Genomic DNA, 21,230 nt, shown 5'->3' on the forward strand with positions numbered 1-21,230 from the left:
TTCCTTAACCGCTGCCTCAGAAATCATCTTAGCCACCCCAGATTTCACCACTTGCAAGTGGGAGGGCAAAATGGGGGAAAAGGAGGATTTTGGCATGATGAAAAGAGCACACAAATGGCAAGGTCTTGAGTGGACTGTGAGAATGCCATCCGATTCAGCTGTTTAGTGAACATAAGGAATCCTTCTCTGTGCTTCCCATCGCTGATGTCCCAGCAATGGACTGTCTCCCCCAATAACAATGTAAGCATTGCTAAAACCCCTCCACAATAACCAGAGGAATGAAGACGGCAAGGATTTCCCTACCCGACTTGACAGACCAGATTTTTAATCATCTTCTGTCTCGTGGAAATGGCGCTGGACACCTGGGGACCCCACCCCAGTCCTTGCATGTTATGATGGTGATGAGTCCTGCCTGCCACTGGGAATGGGTTTGGCTCCACTTGAGCAGCCTTTTCACCTCTGACTAATGGCACCGCTGCTCACAGCCGGCCATGAGACAACAGTCCTTCTCTCTATGGAAAGCACACGATGCAGCCTCCATGTGGCCAGGGGCTGGGAAATCAACAGTCCATGCCGTGACGCTCACAGAGTTGCTAAGAGCTGCAGACCTACTGTATTTTTCGCTCCATAAGACACACTTTTCCCCTCCTAAAAAGTAAGGGGAAATATGTGTGCGTCTTATGGAGCGAATGCAGACGGGAGGCTCTGCTCAGCGCTCCCTTTAAAGAGCCGTGTGGAGCGTATGTGCGGCTCTTGCTGGCTTTTCCCCGAGGAGGGAGAAGGGGAGCCCGTCTTATGGTTGGGTGCGTCTTATAGAGTGAAAAATACGGTATATACATAATGTAAGCCCTAGCAGCTCAGGACAAACGCCGAAATCCTGATGCCATGCTCATGCTATTCCTCCATGCAACGTTGCTTCCTGCCTCCAGGTTCCACCTGGTGATGTTTGGGGATGCTTGTGGTCCTGGAATTGCTGATGAGGAATGAGATCTTCTTCGTTGAAAGAGATCCTTGTGCAACTGGGCTGTGATGCCCATGGTTGAGCTGGGACCTCGGTAGAGAGGCAGGCGCCCACCTACACAAACCTCATTCAGCCATCTCGTTCAGCAATACGGAACTGCTCCATTTCAAGGAAATCTAGCAGAGGAATGTCTGTCCCACAGTGGGGATTGGTGCCCATTGGGACCGATGGGGCAGAAGGCAGGGAGCCCAACAGCAGGGGCAATCGCAGCCAGAGCAAACTCTGTCTAGTTTTGTGTCCATCTTCCTCCCTCTTGAGCTGTACAAGGGGCAACACAGGAAGCAGGACATGAGCTCAACAGCAAATCTCTCCCCAGTTGTGATCCCCAGCACTTGGCATACTGTGGAAGGGGCAGCATAGCCACTGTGGCTAGTAGTCACTGGCAGACGTCTCCTCTATTAATCTGTGTAGCCCCCTTTTGAAGCGTTGGTGGACATCGCTGCCTCTTGCGAGAGCAAATTCCATTGTTGTATGAAGTACTTTCATCTGCCACGAATCTTCGAACCTTCCATTAAGTCAGACGGCCCAAGTTCTAGCATTCTTGCCTCATCCTTTTGCTTCAGTTCCCACCTTTGTTTCCAAGCTTCAGGCTCAAGTGAGGATAATGATCCTGCCCTAGCTCGCCAGGTTGTTGTGAGGATCAGTGTGCTACTGGCCACGAAACGCTTTCGACTTATTAAAACGCGCCCGCCGTCATTATTTGGACGGAAAACTAATTGTCTCTTGCCTGCACCTGAGGAATCCGACCGCAAGATAATTAGCCTGCTTTCTTTCACTGCAAATGATTCCTGGGTGTCAATAAAAGAAGAGGGGGGGGGGAATAAAGAAATCAAAATGATGAAAGCTCTCCGGATGGTTTTGAGATAATGTTCAGGTGTCCTTCCTTCGTCATCGTTATGACTCAACCTCTTTTGCATGGATAATTGGCGATGGTGGCGTCTTTCCCCAGCTCTGAGTAGCCAAGAAATTTGTGGTCTAGCAAGTTTGTCTCTTTTCGTAGCCAACCTGTGGATCCTGTGTAACTCAGCAGGCATTGAAAAGCACCTCAATGCTATACTTACCCAGGGAAACTGCACCCAACTCAGACGAGGGATGTGTCCCTGCCTCACGTTTTGGCGATTTATTTTAAGCTACGAGAGACGGGATATTTATTTAGTCCTTTCGCACCTTTGAGGGATGTCACAACAGGAACTGTAACAGCAACCAAGGATCTTTGGATTTTCCCTCCAGGTATTCTCTGGACCAGTTTTCTTCCTAACTCTCGGCAGATGGGGATCCTTTAACCAAGGTGAGCCTTTGTGGTTGTGTCGTAAACATCTCTGTTTTGAGCAGATATTCTCTTAAGGAGATTTTCTCCATTAGAAAAAAACAAAAGCTCAGCAGGCTCTTGATGCCTTGCTAGATATGTTTTCGTTTCTCTCCCATTTATTTTTTAAAGCTTGTGGGGTCAAAAGCGACTGCTCGTTTATTTTTTATTTTTTTGTCGTCAGCCTAATCTCCATTTTTCATTTGACATTCTAATTTGTTTTAAGGCTTTGTCTGGGAGTAGTGATGAGTTTTGTTGCAGTTCTTGACTTTGCTGTAAGCAGCTGAGTGTATATGAATGTGCTCAAGGGTCCTAAGGACCAAATAGTGAGACATGCACCACAAAAGTCATCGTCTATTAGATTTCCCACCTGCCCTTCACCATTTAAAAACAGAACATTAAAACCTTTTAAAATAAATTACAGTCAAGGGAACAGTGTGGCCCCATCCCCCCCTTTTTTTTTAAATACTCAGGTGTCAAAAGCCGGGATAAAAAGTTAAATATGAAGAAGGCATGGGGGTGGGAATTATATGTTGTTAAAAGATGTGAGATGAGCTAAAAGTGGATTGGGTGGAAAAAAAGAACTTTGAAAATAATCAGAATTGATTTTTTAAAAATCTTGGCAAAAATCCAGCCAGATTGTTTGCTTTCATACATGCTAGCTCCATAGATGCTGTGTTGTGTTTTATGGAAATCTAATTTGAACAGTCCTCTTAAAAGTAAAACCCCAAAGAATGCTCATGTACAGGCACCAGTGAGAAAGTGTGGGTGGGTGTGAGATAATTTGTGTTCTCCAGATGTGGGGATATAGCAGCCTTGCTGGTTTTACTCATTCACTGGGGAAGAGTAGCAGATCAGCAGAATAAGGTAGCAGCTTCCTGTGTATCTGTTTTAATCAACCCTTTATTCAAAACCATGAGGTCTAGCATCTTACCGTATAAGTCTAGAGCAGGGGTTCCCAGACGGGTCTGTGAGCTTCATTCAGGCAGCCCATGGCAGGCCTGTGAAAATACAACCATAACTCGTACAGTGCATTACAGTTGCAACAAATAGCTAGGGCTGCCATATACCCTGAATTTCCAAGACATGTCCTGCAATTCGCCTCCCAAAATGTCCTGGATTATTTTTCAGAAATGGGGCAAATGACATGGAAAACCAGCAATGGGGGGTTAAATCCTGCCAAAAAAAACCTTTAAAAAAACCCTTTAAAAACTCAATAATTTGGGGGCCTTCCTGGAAAAAAAAGATCAACAACTTACTGAAATATGGCAACCCTACAAATAGCAGACAAATCATTAACTGTGGTCTGTGGTCATTCAAATGAGGGGAAATGTTTGGGGACCACTGGTCTAGAGGAAGGGCCATAGCTCAGTGGTAGAACATCTGCCTCACATGAAGATGGTTGCCCTACCTGTTTCCAGGTAGGGCTAGGCAGGCCTCCCTCCGTGAAATCCTGGATAGCTGCTGCCAGTCAGTGTAGACAATACTGAGCTGGATGGGGGGGACAAGGGAGAAGACGATGCAATTTCAAGGTCAAGGGTCAAAGACCAGGGTGAAGTGGTGCATCTTCAGCATCCCACATGATACAGTGGTACCTCAGGTTAAGTACTTAATTCGTTCCAGAGGTCCGTTCTTAACCTGAAAGTGTTCTTAACCTGAAGCACCACTTTAGCTAAGGGGGCCTCCCGCTGCCGCCGTGCCGCTGGAGCACAATTTCTGTTCTCATCCTGAAGCAAAGTTCTTAACCTGATGCACTATTTCTGGGTTAGCGGAGTCTGTAACCCGAAGCATATGTAACCTGGAGCATATGTAACCTGAGGTACCACTGTATTTGGGTGATGTGAAGGAGATAAGCAAGGATTTCGGACCCTCGGTTGTTTTAATAGAGGCAGCAACCAAACGATTGTTTCTCCCACCCTGCCAAATCAACTGCTGAAAGTAAGAAAGCTGGTGAACGGAGGAGCATAACCAGGCCTCCATCCAATTCTGGTACTCCAAACAAAGCCCCAGGCCCAGAATGAGTCAATTCTAAGTTTCAAGGACACATTCTGGACAGGACAAAAACAAGTGAGACAGGGTCAGAGAGGGGTGTGGCTTGGGGAAAAGAGGACGTGGCCTGTGAGAGAGTCCTAAGGGCCGGACAGAAAGCCTTGGAGGGCCACATTTGGGATCCGGTTGGCCTGAGCTTCCCCACCCCACCCCTGGAGGAGGAGTATCTAGTTTGGTTCCCAGAAAGACTTGCAGCATGGTGATATATCAATATCAATAACCAAGGGCCAACAGCTGCATACCCCAACAATTAAGAAGAAAACGTGTGGTTATTTACGCCTATTTTTCCTTTAACGCCTAAGGAATTGGGGAAAACATTTGTTTGCAAAGTCTACCACAGCCTTTAAATCAGGCTTCCTCAAACTCAGCAGTCCAGATGTTTTTTGGCCTACAACTCCCATGATCCCTAGCTAGCAGGACCAGTGGTCAGGGATGATGGGAACTGTAGTCTCAAAACATCTGAAGGGGTGAGTTTGAGGAAGCCTGCTTTAAATGATGGTCCTCATGTCGCCAGTGCCTGGCTTTAGCTAAAAACAAAGAAATATGATGCTGGAAAGAGGGAATGACTGCCCATGTCAAGAAGGGGGAGTATATTCATGTTTGTGGGGGGTTGCTGGGGGTAAAGGAAAAGGGAGATCCTTCATTGAATACAATAAGGTGCAATGTTCCTACAGACCCTCCAACCACATCTTGGAAGAGGAATCGAATGGGGCTTGTGTAGGCTTGGCAAATTGGTTCCCAAGTTTCAAGCCCTCATGAGAGGTGGGGAAGTTGCTTAAAGAGGCTTCTGGATGTTGGGAACAGTTTCTGGGACACTGGGAGGCTAAACATGTTGCTTTGGTACAAATAATACTGCTTGTGGTTCTACACTCATGGTTCTTTAACTGATTCCTGCACTGCAGGGATTTCGACTATATAGCCCATGAGGTCCCTTCCAATTCTATGATTCTATAGAATGCTTACTCTGCTACACTTGCCAATGAGCAATTGTTTAGAAAAGACAACCTAAATCTCCGGGATTGTCATAATCTCAGAGATGTTGACTTTGTAAAGCCACAGAGAGCTTCTCACAACCTGTGGGAATATGCAAAATTACTTGAGGCTAGGGGCGGGAGAGGGATTAAATTCTGTTCACACTGAAAGGCCAATGTTCACACTTTGTAAAACAATGCACAAACTGAAATGCAAAGATGCTTCGAAATGCACGTTTCCCTTGAATTTTGCACCACAGTTCTCCAGCCCAATGTCCAAAGAGGTATATACTGAGGCAATTAGTGCATTAAAATAACATTCAGAATTACAAAAAATGCTAAAGATTTCCTTTAAGAGGGAACCAGAAGTTTATTTTCTGGGGATTACAGATTTGGATATCCCGTAGAAAATGAAGGGTATCTTTTTATATGCTACAGTAGCAGCTAGAGTTCTTATTGCTACAAAATGGAAGAGTTATGAAATCCCCTCTATTCATGAATGGATTCAAAAACTGACAGAATATGAGGTTAGATAGCCTATCAGAAAAAATAAAGAGCAAACCAAAACAGGGATTTGTTTCAAAATGGGAGGTCTTCAAAGTTTATATGCAAAATAATTATAGCAGTTTAAACTCTGTTGCAGTATTTGCATAAGTTCCATAGGAGTGTTAAGAAAGATATGAGAGCTAAGATAAATTAAGCATTAGTTAATCTATGATGTAGGGATGCAGGTGGCGCTGTGGGTTAAAGCCTCAGCGCCTAGGGCTTGCCGATCGAAAGGTCGGCGGTTCGAATCCCTGCGGCGGGGTGCGCTCCCGCTGCTCGGTCCCAGCGCCTGCCAACCTAGCAGTTCGAAAGCACCTCCGGGTGCAAGTAGATAAATAGGGACCGCTTACCAGCGGGAAGGTAAACGGCGTTTCCGTGTGCGGCTCTGGCTCGCCAGAGCAGCGATGTCACGTTGGCCATGTGACCCGGAAGTGTCTCAGGACAGCGCTGGCCCCTGGCCTCTTAAGTGAGATGGGCGCACAACCCCAGAGTCTGTCAAGACTGGCCCGTACGGGCAGGGGTACCTTTACCTTTACCTTTTAATCTATGATAAAAGCATGTACTGGCAACAAGTAACATATAATTGAAACAGGGAATAGACGGGAGTTTGGGTCTATAGTCCAAAGACCTTTTTTTGCTTTAGTTTTGTAATTAATACAGTGGTGCCACTGGTTGCGAACGGAATCCGTTCCGGAGCCCCATTCGCAACATGAGCAGAATGGAACCTGTGCCTGCGTGTGCGGAGGCCCATTCGCAGCTTCTGCACATGCACGTGACGTCATTTTGCGCATCTGCGCATGCGCGAGCAGCGAAACCCGGAAAGTCGCCACGGGACGCAACCTGCAAAGACATAACCTGAACCGAATGTAACAAGATGTATGACTGTATTGTGTTTATTTCTACTTTCATTTGTATTTTTGTTTTTTGGTGTAATAGTAATAATAATAATAATAATAATAATAATAATAATAATAGGGGGCCCAGTTTTGGTGGGGTCGCAGAGGACGCCTAGGTGCGATCTCATTGATGGCTGCCAAGAGCTGGTTATTCCAGCTCTCGACAAGCTCATCTAATGAGCCGCCAGGGGGACAGGGTCCTGCAAGATCCATCAGCCTCCATAGATGAACCCAAATAGGCTCAACACCCAAGCGGCAAGGGATCAATCCTGGATTTCATAGCGTAGTGATCAGACCATGGCACCTCCACAGGGGAGGACATGATCACATCTATACCTGTGCCAAATATCAAATCCAGCGTGTGGTCTGCTTGGTGTGTGGGGCCCAAAACAAACTGGGAGAGCCCTAGTGTCACCATGGAGGACACCAGGTCCAGAGCCCATGAGGAGGGGGTGGCATCAGCATGGGCATAGAAGTTTCCCAAAACCAATAGGAACTCCAAGGCCCAGCTGGCCACTGCCTCCAGTAGGCCTGACAGGGTGGCTGCTGGTGCGCTAGGTGGTTGGTACACCAGCCAGACAGCCTAGCTCTCCTTGGTGCCCCACACCAGGCCAACACATTCAATGCCAGAGATCAATGGCGCTGGCAGAGCCCTGAAAGAGCAATCCTCCCAGATTAACAATGCCATCCCTCTCCCCCGACCCACAGTCTGCGATTGGTGAAGGACGGAGAAACCCGGGGGTGCCATCTCATGCAAGGCGACAATTTCACCTTCATGAACTCAGGTCTCCGTCACGTAAGCCAGGTCAACCCCCTGCGAGGGGGAAAAGTCTCTCAGGGTGGCAGTTTTGTTGCCTATAGACCTGGCATTGCACAGCACCAATGACAGGTAGGAAATCCCTGCTCGCCATACATTCGTCCCTCGGGATGGGGTGCAGATTGGAAGGGGTTCAAGCATCTTTGTATCTCAAACCCCTTCGCCTACAATATCTGCCCCCACCGCCATACCTCCCTCGCCCCTCAACAGTGGTGATCCCAAGCCCCATGCCAGTCTCCCTTGTAATGGAATATCTATTTAATGGTATATCATCCCTGGTCCAGGTCTCCTGAATCAAAAGAGTGTGGTGTTGAGATAAAAAGTCAGTGAAGCAATTATCCCTGATGGATGCATCCCATCCAGCTACTGTACATACCAGGTTGGCGTTATGCTGTCAGTCCCTCTTTCCCTCATGAGATGGTTGGGGGGCTGTTAATTCCTGCTGTGCCTTTGGAGGAATTAGAGAGGCATGCAAAGTGAGGATCATTGGCTAGCAAAGAGCCAGCTTCCTTATCAGGGACCTCATTTGTCCTGTTCTGCCAGAGGTTCCTTGAAGGTTATTAGCATGGGAATGTCAGAGCTATCAAACTCCCCCTCTTCATCACTATCACTTGGGAAGGGATCGCACAGATGCACATGTGGCCTTCTTTGGGATGGAGAGCTGTTACGTATATTTGAATGTTTTGATTCCAGCTCCAGTGTGCTTTCGTTTTGAGTTGAGATCTCAGACCTTATGCTTACTAATATCCTCTTGAATTCTTATACAGTGGTACCTCGGGTTAAGTACTTAATTCGTTCCGGAGGTGCGTTCTTAACCTGAAACTGTTCTTAACCTGAAGCACCACTTTAGCTAATGGGGCCTCCTGCTGCTGCCACGTCGCTGGAACACAATTTCTGTTCTCATCCTGAAGCAAAGTTCTTAACCTGAGGTACTATTTCTGGGTTAGCGGAGTCTGTAACCTGAAGCATATGTAACCTGAAGCGTATGTAACCCAAGGTACCACTGTAGTTCTAAACTCAAGGTTTTATCCTCCCCCTTCGTGCAACTGACGTCTCTGTTGATTAATTTAGTTTCATTTTTGAAAATTGGCTTGGATTCCCTGCCAGAGATCAGCTGTCTCACTGTTTCGTCCTTGAAGACCCTTATTGGGTAAAGGAAGTGAGTCCACCATAAGATATTTTTTATCTGCATAAGTCAGGACAGGAGGGCTGGTTTACCAAAAGTCTTAAGTAAACGTTTGATATTTTTTATGCTGGGCAGAAAATGGAAATTTTCCAGATCTACTTTTTGGTAGTGGCAGTTCAAAAGCCGAGATAAGGACGTCATAATTGACCTGTAATTTGTCCATCTGTGCACCTTGTGGTGGATCTTGAGCACTATCTCATTCTTTTGAAGGACTTGGCAAGATCTTGTTACATCTGGGACTCAGGTTGGTGAAACACTGACACAACTGTGTCTTGTCCTCCTTTTAACCCTTTGAGAGTTTGTAGAGGAGGAGCACATGTCCAAATTTTCCTCTGTATTGACTATTTTAATCAGACCATAGTTTCTGCAGACATCATGCAAATTTCTTGGTAAGGGTGCATGTCTGGAATCTGCTGAATATAAGCTCCTCTACTGTCTTGTTCTATTGAGAAGGGTGGGCCAGCGTTTAGGATAGGGGGAACCCCTCTTGTTCCTGTCCTCTGTGGCAGACCATCTCCTTCCCACCCTGAAAGGGAAGGGGTTCCCATGGCTTCATTACTGTTATGTACTGAGTTGAATAGGATCCAAAAAGCAGCAGTCTGATTGGTCCTAGAACAATAGGGTCCAGAATGCAGCAGTCTGATTGGTCCTAGAACATGCAGCAGTATGATTGGTCCACAGGAGCCACCCAATCCAGCTCCAGGTGGAAGTGAATCCGCAACCTGATTGGCCTACAGGAGAATCCCAGAATTAGCCAATCACGTCCGACCCATTGTGTAAATAATGCATATAAAGCAGATATTTTGGGGGAACTTTCATTCCTCACTAGTATGAGCTGAATAAAGAGCATGAAATCCACACTCGACTCCGAGTATATTTCAATTACTTACGATTTGTTCGGTTACCAGGCTGGGGATGGCGGTGTCGGTTTTCAACTGCTTCTCTGTTTTAGAGGATTTGTGAGTCCCAGTTATGCTGTTTGGGCTCTTCCTGCCTCATTTTTTCCTTCTGGCAGTCATTCCAATAAAGCCAGCACCAAATCTTTGCAACAAGATGTTAGTCCAACGTTTTAGCCAGAAACGAAACTGCAAGTCAGTCACAGTGGCTGCAATCAGGCTTCAACGGGCGTCTAATTGTTGCGGTAAATCAAGTTGAGTAATAATAAAACAATAAAACAGTAAACTAAAAAAGGATAGGCAATGAGGTAATAAGGCAACCAATAAAACAGGACCACCTGTTTAGGCTGTTGGCATTTGGGATGAACACAGGTGTATGTGGGGTTGAGGGGGTGGGAGACAAGAGACCTGCAACTCACTCTTTGTGAGATCAAGCAATTCATTGATTTTTAAATCGCACTACATTAATGCAGGTTAATTTTGTACGGACAGCCAAGTTGACCCACGGGATCCTCTCTTCCAGGACGATGATCAGAGATAGCAAGGAGATGGCTCCTCTCATGGGCAGCAAGAAAGCAAATCCGCCGGGGACCCCGCCGACAGCTCCCCAAGAGAAGAAAAGGTAAGGAGCAGCATCAGGCAAAATGCTGCAAAGGCAGCCAATGGGCGTCTTTGATATTTGTGTTGTTTGCATTTTTCAGAAACATAATGGGCATCTGTTTGGCCCCCTGTGAGAACAGGATGCTGGACTAGGTGGGCCACTGGCCTGATCCAGCAGGCTGCTCTTATGAAAAAGGCAAGTCACGCTCTCTTCTCAAGCAGCAGATCGCCTTCGTAAATTTGCACTCGAGCTTCTGCAGATCTAGGGACGCAGGTGGCGCTGTGGGTTAAACCACAGAGCCTAGGAGTTGCTGATCAGAAGGTCGGCGGTTCGAATCCCTGTGATGGGGTGAGCTCCCGTTGTTCGGTCCCTGCTCCTGCCCACCTAGCAGTTCAAAAGCACGTCAAAGTGCAAGTAGATAAATAGGTACCACTCCAGCGGGAAGGTAAACGGTGTTTCCATGCGCTGCTATGGTTCGCCAGAAGCGACTTAGTCATGCTGGCCACATGACCCGGAAGCTGTCTGCGGACAAATGCTGGCTCCCTCGGCCTATAGAGCGAGATGAGTGTGCAACCCCAGAGTCGGTCACGACTGGACCTAATGGTTGGGGTTTCCTTTACCTTTACCTTTCTGCAGATCTAGGTTCCATCACTAGGAACAGAACTTCCCAAACTTTTTATGTTGGTGACACACTTTATAGACATGCGTCATTTCGTGACACAGTAATTCAGTTTTACTAGCAAACCGGAGGTTGAACTAACCCCTTTCCAGCCCTGGGAGGAGCGTGGGGAGCATTCACACCTCCATGCAGCAGCCAACACACTAACGTGTCGCAACACACAGTTTGCAAAGCTCTGATTGGAAATCTCACAAGATGAATTGGCAATGCATTTCCAAGGACCGGTGTAATTTTTAGAGTTGAAGTTACACAACCTTATAGTCCCCTTGGGGGACTCTTGCTATAACACACCCCATTCCATGGCTCTTCTTCCCTTAGCCACACCCCACACCCTCCTCTAGTGATTTTGACTAGCTGAAAATGTGTCCTTTAATTCTGATAATGCCTCTCGCCTGCTTGGGTGGAGGTGGGTGGGTGGGTGGGTGTGTAAATGTGAGACTAGGGCTGTGAGGGCCCAGGTTTAAATCCATAATCAGCCCCAAAGCTCACTGAGTGATGGGACAAAATTTTTAATTCAGCTTAACCTACCTCACAGGGATGTTGTGAGGTTAAAGGGTGTGAAGCGTCACAAATTCCTTGGAGGAAGGGTTATGGTATCAATGCAGTCAACAGGAATGCTTTAAACTCTGCTGTCTGCCATGGATGCTTTAGTTCAGTGTTTCCCAACCTTGGGCCTCCAGCTGTTTTTGAACTACAACTCCCATCATCCCTGACTAGCAAGACCAGTGGCAAGGGATGATGTGAATTGTAGTCCAAAAACAGCTGGAGGCCCAAGGTTGGGAAACACTGCTTTAGTTGACATTCCTCTACTGCAGGGGGTTAGATTAGAAGACTCTTGGCATCCCTGACAACTCTATGATTCTATGAAAATATACGGTGCTGCCATTTTGGGTGGGAGCACTGTGCTGAGTCCTTTTCTCTCTCCCCCCCCCCAACAAATGGGACATTGACACTCCCTACTTGTTCCCCTGCTCCTGCTTCTGGCAGGGGGAAGGTGCACATTTCTTATGTAATGATGTCAAGATACAGGGTATGTTGAATATGGCAGTGTTCTTCAGTCCCCAGATGTTGCTGGACTACAGCTCCCATCACCCCTGACCACCGGCTAAGCCGGCTGGGGACGGTGGAAGCTGTGGTCCAAACAACATCTGAGTTGGCCCCCACAACCACCAAACTGAAGAACACTGAAATATAGTATGGATTTTGGATGAACTGGACGCACGGCTACCGTTTCAAGTGGCAAATCCATGGGTGGTGATGGCGATGGCTTTCAAAATGTGCAAAGTTTCCACTACGAGACCCAGTGCTGGAGGGCAGTGGTGACGGGTATATAAACGAGCTGAACCATGGCAGAGCGACCTCTTGTAGTTAGGGTTTCTACAACACACTCACCTCAAAGGCCGTGTCTTTTCAGCGGAAACAGTTTGATGCGCTCAGAGGTGACACGCCAGACACTGAGGAACCCCACGAAGCCTGCAGAGGGACAAGGCAGCCCTCGAAAGTTGACCAACCCAGTAGCCACATGGTAAATGTTCCATTTATTTATCACACGTGCAATCCCCACCTGTCCTCTGAGATGCATACATGGAGTTTCTTTTTCAGCACACCCCAGTTATCGTCACAACAATCTAGTGAGGTAGGCTAGGTCAAGAGTGAGAGGGAGGGAGGGAGAGACTGGACCATGGTCACTTAGGCCACATTCATGCCAGTTTAAACCATCACAGCTTCCCCCGAAGAGCTGTAGAGTGTTGTTATCAGTGCTATTTTTCTAGAAAAAGAGGCGCCCAAACTCATCATGAGAGCTTGCTCTCCCTTGTTCTCTTATTATGGCAATGGCACTCGCCTGAGAGGTAGTCAGAACTGAGTTCCGGCTGGAAAAAAGCCCTGGTTTTTAATGAGACCTCCCAAATCCCATAATTCTCTCTGAAGACGGATTGATAGTTAAACCGAGCTGGGAATGATAGCTCTGTGAAGGGAAAGGGGTTTCTCATAACAACTCTCAGCACTCTCTCAGCTCCCCAAATCATTTGGGGGAAGCTTTTAAATCTACAGTATGGGGTCAAGGTGGTCCCTGCATCTCTGACACAGTCTACGATGCCACATAAGATCTCTGTAGCCATGATGCTTCTGTGATTCAAGAGGGCCATCTGCACATGCTCAGAGTATTCTTCTTTTTAAAAACCAGGTTTAACCAACTGTGGGTTTTTTGTCATTGTTTTCTGTGATATATCAGGAATGCAGAAGCAGTTGTAAAGAAAGGAATGGCAGCTGAAGTAGGGGAGATGAGGAAGAGAAATGTGATTTGTGTGGTTCATAACTGAAGTTGTACACATGACAGCACAAAGCCTGAGGGAGTAAGATGGGTGTAACTCCAGGGTCCAAAATTACCTAGCTGCACCACTTGGTAGAGCACATGGCTTTCCATGCAAAACGTTGGAAGTTCAATCCCTGGCATTGCCAGTTAAAAAGAGATCTGGTGGCAGGTGATGAGAGAAACCCAATTTCTGCCCGACACCCCGGAGAGCAGCTGCCAGTCAGAGCAGGTGATCATGGGTTAGGTGCAGAAATTGCTTGACCTAAACAGACACAGAGCTGAAGGCTGCTTCCTGTGTTCCTGACATCCTTTGCTCTCTTCAGTTCTCAATCTTCCTTCCTTCCTTCCTGGTTTAATTAAATTTGTATATAAAAAGGTAAAGGTACCCCTGCCCGTACGGGCCAGTCTTGACAGACTCTGGGGTTGTGCGCCCATCTGACTTAAGATGCCAGGGGCCAGCGCTGTCCGGAGACACTTCCGGGTCACGTGGCCAGCGTGACATCGCTGCTCTGGCCAGAGCCAGAGCCAGAGCCAGAGCCAGAGCCAGAGCCGCACACGGAAACGCCGTGAGCAGCTGCCAGTCAGAGCAGGTGATCATGGGTTAGGTGCAGAAATTGCTTGACCTAAACAGACACAGAGCTGAAGGCTGCTTCCTGTGTTCCTGACATCCTTTGCTCTCTTCAGTTCTCAATCTTCCTTCCTTCCTTCCTTCCTTCCTTCCTTCCTTCCTTCCTGGTTTAATTAAATTTGTATATAACTTCCCTTTAAAAGGTTCCATAGTGATTTACAAGCCACAAAAAATAGATGTTCAGTTTTAAACAGATTTAATGTGTTTAAACGATCTGTTTAACAAGATTTATTTCATTGCATTTCTGAATTGCTACATCTCTACCCCACCTTGTCCTCCAAGGAGCTCTGGCTTACATGGTCCTCCCCCTTCTTGTTTAATCCCCACAACAGCCCTGCGAAGTAAGTTCGGCAGAGATGCAGTGATTGGCTCAAGGTCACCCAGTGAGCTTCATGGCTGAGTGGGCATTTAGACCCTGGTCTCCCAGGTCCTCATCGTACACCCTAGACACCACACCACACCACAATAAGTAATATCATTGGCACTGCCTGAACACCCAAGAAAACAAAACAAGTGTTTGGCTAGCATTGAAACAATGATGATGTTGGTGCCAGGTGGGCCTTCCTAGGAAGAGCATTCCACAATCCATTCTATTTAAATCCTGTTTAAAATCGAGACTGATGTCAAGATCCGGGAAACTCACATGCCTGCTCATGGCTTTGTTGATGTTGTAACTCGTCTTGAAATACGTCGAACAGACAAGATAAATGCTCGTCACCTCACTTCTAATCAACCACTCATATCCAGCTGTTAGGGTTAAGCCTCCTGCACCAGCCCAAGAAGGCGGTGTAGCCAATACACTTTCCTGTCTTCCTGGTGAAAACGGGGTGCGGCCCAAAACATTCCTATGGTGTAAGCAACAGTGACCACGTGAGCAGATTTAATTGCAAGGAATGCTCTTCTGTGCTCCATTTAATTACATGTCTCACTGCTTCTGCTGTTGTCCATCAGGCACCGATGGGAGGATTTCTAAATCCGGAGTTTTGCAGCGCTCTTGAAGTGGGATGTTTTTATTCAATTCAACCCAATTTGAAGGTTCTGGGATTGCTTGCGGATTGGAATGATCAGATGGCTTTAAAAGAGGATTAGACAAATTCATGGAGGATAGGTCATCAATGGCTACCAGCCACAATGGCTATGCTGTACCTCAGTGGTCAAAGGCATCTGAATAGAAGCTGCTGGGAATTGCAGGCAGGGAGAGTGGCTGTTTTGTTCAGGTCTCATGTGTGGGCTTCCCATTGGGGGCATCTGGCTGGCTGCTGTGAGAACAGGATGCTGGACTGAGTGGCCTCTCTTTGCTCCGGTCCAGCACAGCCAGGCTTTTCTAAGGTTTCAATGCCTGGATAGCTCAGTTAGTTAGAGCACGGTGCTGTTAACAGGTTCGATCCCCGTATGAGACAGCTGCATATTCTTGCAATGCAGGGGTTGCAATAGATCAGGCATCCGCAAAATTGGCCCTCCGGCTGTTGTTGGACTACAACTCCCATCATCCCTAGCTAACAGGACCAATGGTCAGGGATGATGGGAATTGTAGTCCCAAAACAGCTGGAGGGCCAAGTTTGGAGATGCTTGCACTAGATGATAACTCTACAATTCTATGATTCTCATGCCTCTTTTTTGATGTTGTCTCTCTCGCACCCCTTTACCTGAAAGTACAGGTGGGTTGACTTAGCAAGCCCACTTTTGAACAGGGAAGAATAGCAACATGCCCAGGAGAGGTGGGATGTGTCATCAAAGGGTGTGGAGGCTGTGATTCGTGGCCAGGTACCTATGGATAGTGCCTCAGTCATTCCCAGAAGGATCTTCAGTCATTCATTTCCCGCTTCCTTGTATAACTAGTATCAAAGTCAGCCTGCACACAGGCAATTCAGCTTTCTCTGGCTGTGCATGTAAGCAGCTGGCTTTATGCCTGAGCCGAACTATCTGCCACCTAGCTCAGTGTTGTGTATGCCGTAGTAGGGAGGCTGTGGCCTTCCAGGTGTTGCTGGACTACAGTTCTCATAACCCCTGTCCATTGGGCATGCTGGCTACTGGGAGCTGGAGTCCTACAACATCTGGAGGGCCACCAGTTTCTCTACACTGACTGGCAGTAGCAGCTGTCCAGGAATTTCAGGTAGGGAGTTTTTCCCATTGGGAACTGAACCTGCGGCTTCCTGCATGCAAAGCAGATGCTCAGCTACTAAGTTATGGTGCGTCCTGTGTGCTTTCAAAATTAATCGTTGCTAGAGAGCACTCAGTTGGTAGAGCCTGAGACTCTTAATCTCAGGGTTGTGGGTTTGAGCCTGATGCTGGGCAAAAGATTTCTGCATTGCAGCGGGCTAGACTAGATGACCCTCATGGTCCCTTCCAACTCTACAATTGTATGATATCTGCAGTATTCTGGATCGTTTTCTGTACTTCTCCACATTTGCAAATGACTGATTTAATTGCAAGAGTGATGGGCCAGAACCAAGGTGGGCAGGCTGTCCTCTGCTTGGCTTGCTTGAATTAAGTGGGATCCAGTGCCCTATATATCTTGTGGCATCTGCAGAGCCCCCTAAAATAGCTTTAAAAATTCTTCTTCAATCATTCAAACATTGCGGAAGACTTTTTGTGATTAGCTCCTCCTCCATGCTCACCAGGCCACGCCTCCACACCAGAGGAGTTCCACGCTGAGTTGTCAATCACAGCTAAGCTCAGACCTCTGCCCAATCAGATACCCTTCCATGCTCTAAGCAGGCTTCACCCTTTCATATGAAGCACTGCTCTTTGAATTCCCAAGCTCCATCCTCTGACTCTCAGGATAAAGCCTTAAGGTGACCTGGCCTCCCCACCCTCACCTGTCAAACTCAGCAGGTCTTGAGCTAGTTATTTGCTCAGGGTATTCATTTGCATAGTGCAATCAAAAGGCATTTCATTTGGCAGAGTAACACATGCAGCTACAACAGCTGCAACAACAAAAACATCCCTGCCCTCAAGAGCCTACGGTCTAAATTTTGATAGTACACAACTGTATGTATATTCTGTGATTGCACATAGTGCTTGCTTCGGCTGTGATGGAACTCATCAGGTTGGAGTATAGTCACTTCTTTTTTTGGCTGCCAAAAGCAGCCATTATGTGCTCACATCCAAGGCACTTTTATGAAGATATGTGCAATGGTATCTCATTTTTTAGGATACACACACACACGCACGAAGGGGGTGAAATTCACTTCAAGATGCATTTAAAGCTGGCCCTGCTGAATTCTCACTTTCCGAAACACAGCTGTCCTTTGCAATTTCTCACTTTCCTTCCCAAACTAGGCTATTTTTGCAACCTTGAGGACTAGAAACTTGCCTTTTCTTGATTTTTGTTTTTGCTAGTTGAGAGGCAGAGGAGGTGTGCATGGACAAATAGGAACCCTATTCAGTCCCCAACTCTGGCTCCATACTAGCCTATCTTTGCCACCTTACTGACTAGGAACCTGAGGATACTGAGTCCAGCGGTAAACTTTACACACTCATGCAGGGCTTGAACAGAAGTAAACAACACTCAGGGCTGTTATCCTCATCCTGCTCCCAAGAATCACTTTGCACAATGCGCTGACATTTCTGCTTTCAATGGCTGCTATTGCCATTGCTTTTAAACTGATCTTAGCAAAATGTAAACAGCTTGTTCCACCCCACCTTGCCTCTCGGGGCTTTCCAAAAGCCGCTGTGCTACTGTTTGCTGGCAGGAGACTGATGTTCCCTCGGCTTTCTCTCTCTCTCCTCCCCATCCCATCCCTCTGTTCTATAAACACCCACATTTTTGTGTGTGTTGTGTTTTGCTGTGTAAGCCCAGAGAAATGTGTCACATGCTGGCTTTGGAATCTGCTCACAGAGACCCAGAGCGTGGGAATGTGGGGCGTGAGCTTCTCACCCTTGGAGACAAGGCACTAGATTTAGAGCAAAAGGGGAGAAAGGGCTTCACCAGTGTGACCTGGAGGCAGTTCTCAGTTGGATTACTCCACAAGCTATACAGCTGATGGATTTGTTCCATTTCTAGCTGGCATTTTCATCTCACCATTTTACAAATGTTTAATCTTTGTTATTGCATTTATTCCTGATGTTGTTAGCCGTCAGGCTATTTTTAGGAAGGTAGGGCGGGCACAGCCCTTCTAAATATATAGATTTCTATCCCACCTTTCCTTTAAAGGGCTCAAAGCAGCACAGATGCTGTGTGCTCCTCCTTTTTATTCCCACAACAACCCTGTGAGGTAGGCTAGACTGGAAATTATGAGCATGGATCAGATAGGCTACCTTGGCTTATAAGATAGGCAGGTGCATTCTTGCTCTGTTAAATTTATTTATTTATTTATTTATTTTTAAAACAACCTTCAATGTTAATTTATTGCCCTGCCTTTCCTCCAAGGAGCTCAAGATGGTTGTTTCTCCTCCTCCTTCCCCTGTTCTGTCCTCACAACAACCCTGCAAGCAGTTTAAGCTGAGAGTCAATGAACTGCCCCAAAGCCACCCAATGAGCTGAGTGGGGATTTGAACCCAGCACCCTAACCACTGTACCACACCGGCTCTTGCTGTACCGCTCTGGCGGGAAGGTAAACGGCATTTCCGTGCGCTGCTCTGGTTCACCAGAAGCGGCTTAGTCATGCTGGCCACATGACCTGGAAGCTGTACGCCGGCTCCCTCGGCCAATAAAGCGAGATGAGCGCCGCAACCCCAGAGTCTGCACCTAATGGTCAGGGGTCCCTTTACCTTTACCTTTAACCACCCCAAAAAACTTCCTCAACCTCTAATGACAGCTGAAATGCTGGGCTTGTGGCCTGTTTGTACTACCTGCTTCTTGCAGATATGCAGGTGGAGTGGATGGGTTGCAAGCAGGCACATTCCACAGCCACACATGTTTCTAGTCCCCAGTGTTCCTTCTTGCCAGCTAGCTCCGGGGGGTGGGGGTGGGAATCAAATTTGTTTCTCTTTTGCTGGCCAGACTCAAAACCTGACTCTGTTTTTTCCCCTCCTCTTTCGGAACACCCCCCTCTCAGGCAGATCACTGGTCTCATCCCCCTCTTTGGCTGGTAGGTATGACCCACATTCCAAACTGACCTCCTTAACAATTATTGCTAGCGTTTGTTTATTCAGTTATTGTATTCTCTCATACACACATGAATCCTTTGGCTTCTCTAAAAGATACCTGTCTGGATTTATTAATTTTTTCGGTCAAACACGGATTCAATCAGTGGTGCTGTTAGGTAATTTTACAGTATAATACTGGGGGCTGGGAGCGGGGAGACCTATTTAGAAGGTATTGTACAATACTTCACTCCCTTAAAAATGCCAGCCCTGGTATGCTGGGGGCTCCTCTTGCTGAGCGGGGCTCCTGACGTCTGCCTGATAGCCCTACCTGATTTTTTATTTAGATGGAAGTAATGACATAAAGGGTTGAAAAGCGGGTGCTTAAATTTGCAACAAGCTCTCTAATTCAGGGTGGGAAACCCTTTTTAAGATCAAGGGCCACACTGCCTGCTAGCCAACCTTCCGAGGGCCACTTGCCTGTGGTGGGCGGAGCCAGAGACAAAACTTGGTGGAGCAACAGGTGCATTTTTCACCTTTATGTAGTAGGTTAGTTTCTACCCTCACGGAAACGCCCCACACTCTATCCTTCATCCAGACAAGCAAGAGGCATTATCAGAATTCAAGGACACATTTCCAACTGGGCAAAAAACATTTGAGGAAGGTGTGAAGCAGGGCTAAAGGTCGATCTAGTGCAGCAGTCTGATTGGTCAACCAGTGGCCCATCAGATGCCTCCAGGAAGACACCAAGGAGGGTACAAAGCCAACAGCCCTCCCCATGTTGTTGTCCTCAGCATTTCATAATTAGAGGTAGCCTGCCCCTGTGCGTGGAGGTCCCACATATATCTGCCATGCACCAATGCAGAGCTTTTTTTTTATTGCCCTCCTGGGAAATGAAACACATATGGACAGGGGGGTGGCTGCTAGGCCTGTTGCTCTCTGTTTTTGCCCTCCTACTAATAATAGCTTCGATCCAATGTATTCAGCAGTTCCCACTTTTTTCTCGAGATTGAAGCCTTCGACACCAATGTCACACCAAGCCGGACGTCACCTCCCGTCTTCTCAAAGCCGATGGACTCCAATATACGCCCGTGGTACGTACCAGATAACGCGCTTGCTTCCCTCACGTTGCCAGGAAAAGGCACGGCCGGGCTTCCGTGATGCTGCTCGCCAGGGCGAATGCAGCACAGCCCCCTGGCAAGCATCACAAGCAAAAAGCCTTCTTCCCAGCTTTGTCCCAGGTAGGGTGACGTGGAGGTGGGGAAGTTTGCCTGAGCTGTTGCTTTGAGGCTCAGCAGCAGGTCCACCTATCATCTACTCCACCATCCTAAGTGCCACTTTGACAGGTGGGCAGGATTGCCCACCTGTCAGTCACATGACTTGCTGCCACAGGAGGCAGGGATGGCCATCCGTTTTGCCCAGTATAAACATTTTTGTTATGGCACTCCTTGTCTGAAGGCTGCAAATTAAGTCTTAGTCGCCAATTATATTCATTCTAGATGCTTTTGTTTCCTGATTTTCCTGTGTAATTGCAGCTGATATTTTTTTCTGACCTTATTTTTTTTTCTTCCCACACCCTCTTTTTTGGCGTCCAGTGCATCTGCAAATTGCGAAGATATGGACTCCCCACAGTCCCTCCAAGATGACATGACTGAATACACCCCAAATGCAGACAGCTATTGGTAAGTGAACACATGTGATGCATTTCTGCACAGGGATTTTCTATAGATTCAGTGCTGACACGGGTTAGATTTACTGAGATCTTCCTCTCCTTCCCACCGGTGTGGTCTAAAAATCAAAGCCACCAGGCTAGATATTGATTTGGATGTGCCTTTAGGAATGATTGCCAATCAAATAAATTTTGTAGATGTTCTTAAACACATTTAGATGCTTTTAACTGTTCTCAAGTGCTTTGTATTTATATTTATCTTACTTTTAATTGTATTGTTTTACCACTTTGGTGTTTGTTGCCCTGGGCAACTCTGGAAGGGCAAGATGGAAATAAAATCATCACCTTCATCAAAAACAACATGCATAGCAAACAACTTCAAAGAGAACAGGAACAAGACGAGATCGGATGCAGGATTATCACTTAACCCTGGTTCACATCCTAAACCCAGGTTCTTGCTGAAGCTTGCTCAGCTAAGTCCTTAACACTATATACATATACAGTAGCTGGACAAATAGGAAATGGTTTTAAACTTACCAAGCTACAAGCAAAGCCCTTTACCCACACATAGCATGCATCTGAGTGTCCAGAGCATATTGAACAAATTATCTTATCAGCGCTAC

The 21,230-nt window shown here is 47.0% G+C and overlaps 1 protein-coding gene across 8 annotated transcripts in view; it reads left to right on the forward strand.

Annotated features, from left to right (window-relative positions):
* The first annotated feature begins 723 nt into the window (after nt 1-723).
* TRPV3 (transient receptor potential cation channel subfamily V member 3) overlaps nt 724-21,230 on the forward strand; it is a 37,606-nt gene continuing 17,099 nt past the window's right edge. The window contains exons 1-6 of one of the 8 annotated variants that reach the window (XM_079955532.1): nt 724-2,309; nt 10,212-10,310; nt 12,383-12,493; nt 18,911-18,943; nt 19,925-20,032; nt 20,534-20,620. In XM_079955532.1, the coding sequence (XP_079811658.1) occupies nt 10,216-10,310; nt 12,383-12,493; nt 18,911-18,943; nt 19,925-20,032; nt 20,534-20,620 (434 nt within the window). In that variant the 5' untranslated portion in view covers nt 724-2,309; nt 10,212-10,215. Of the gene's footprint in view, nt 2,310-10,161; nt 10,311-12,382; nt 12,494-18,910; nt 18,944-19,924; nt 20,033-20,533; nt 20,621-21,230 lie in introns of all 8 variants that reach the window. The other 7 variants (XM_079955528.1, XM_079955527.1, XM_079955529.1 and 4 more) reach the window with 7 other exon arrangements.

This window comes from Podarcis cretensis (assembly GCF_951804945.1).
Source record: "Podarcis cretensis genome assembly, chromosome: 15".
Lineage (NCBI taxonomy): Eukaryota > Metazoa > Chordata > Lepidosauria > Squamata > Lacertidae > Podarcis > Podarcis cretensis.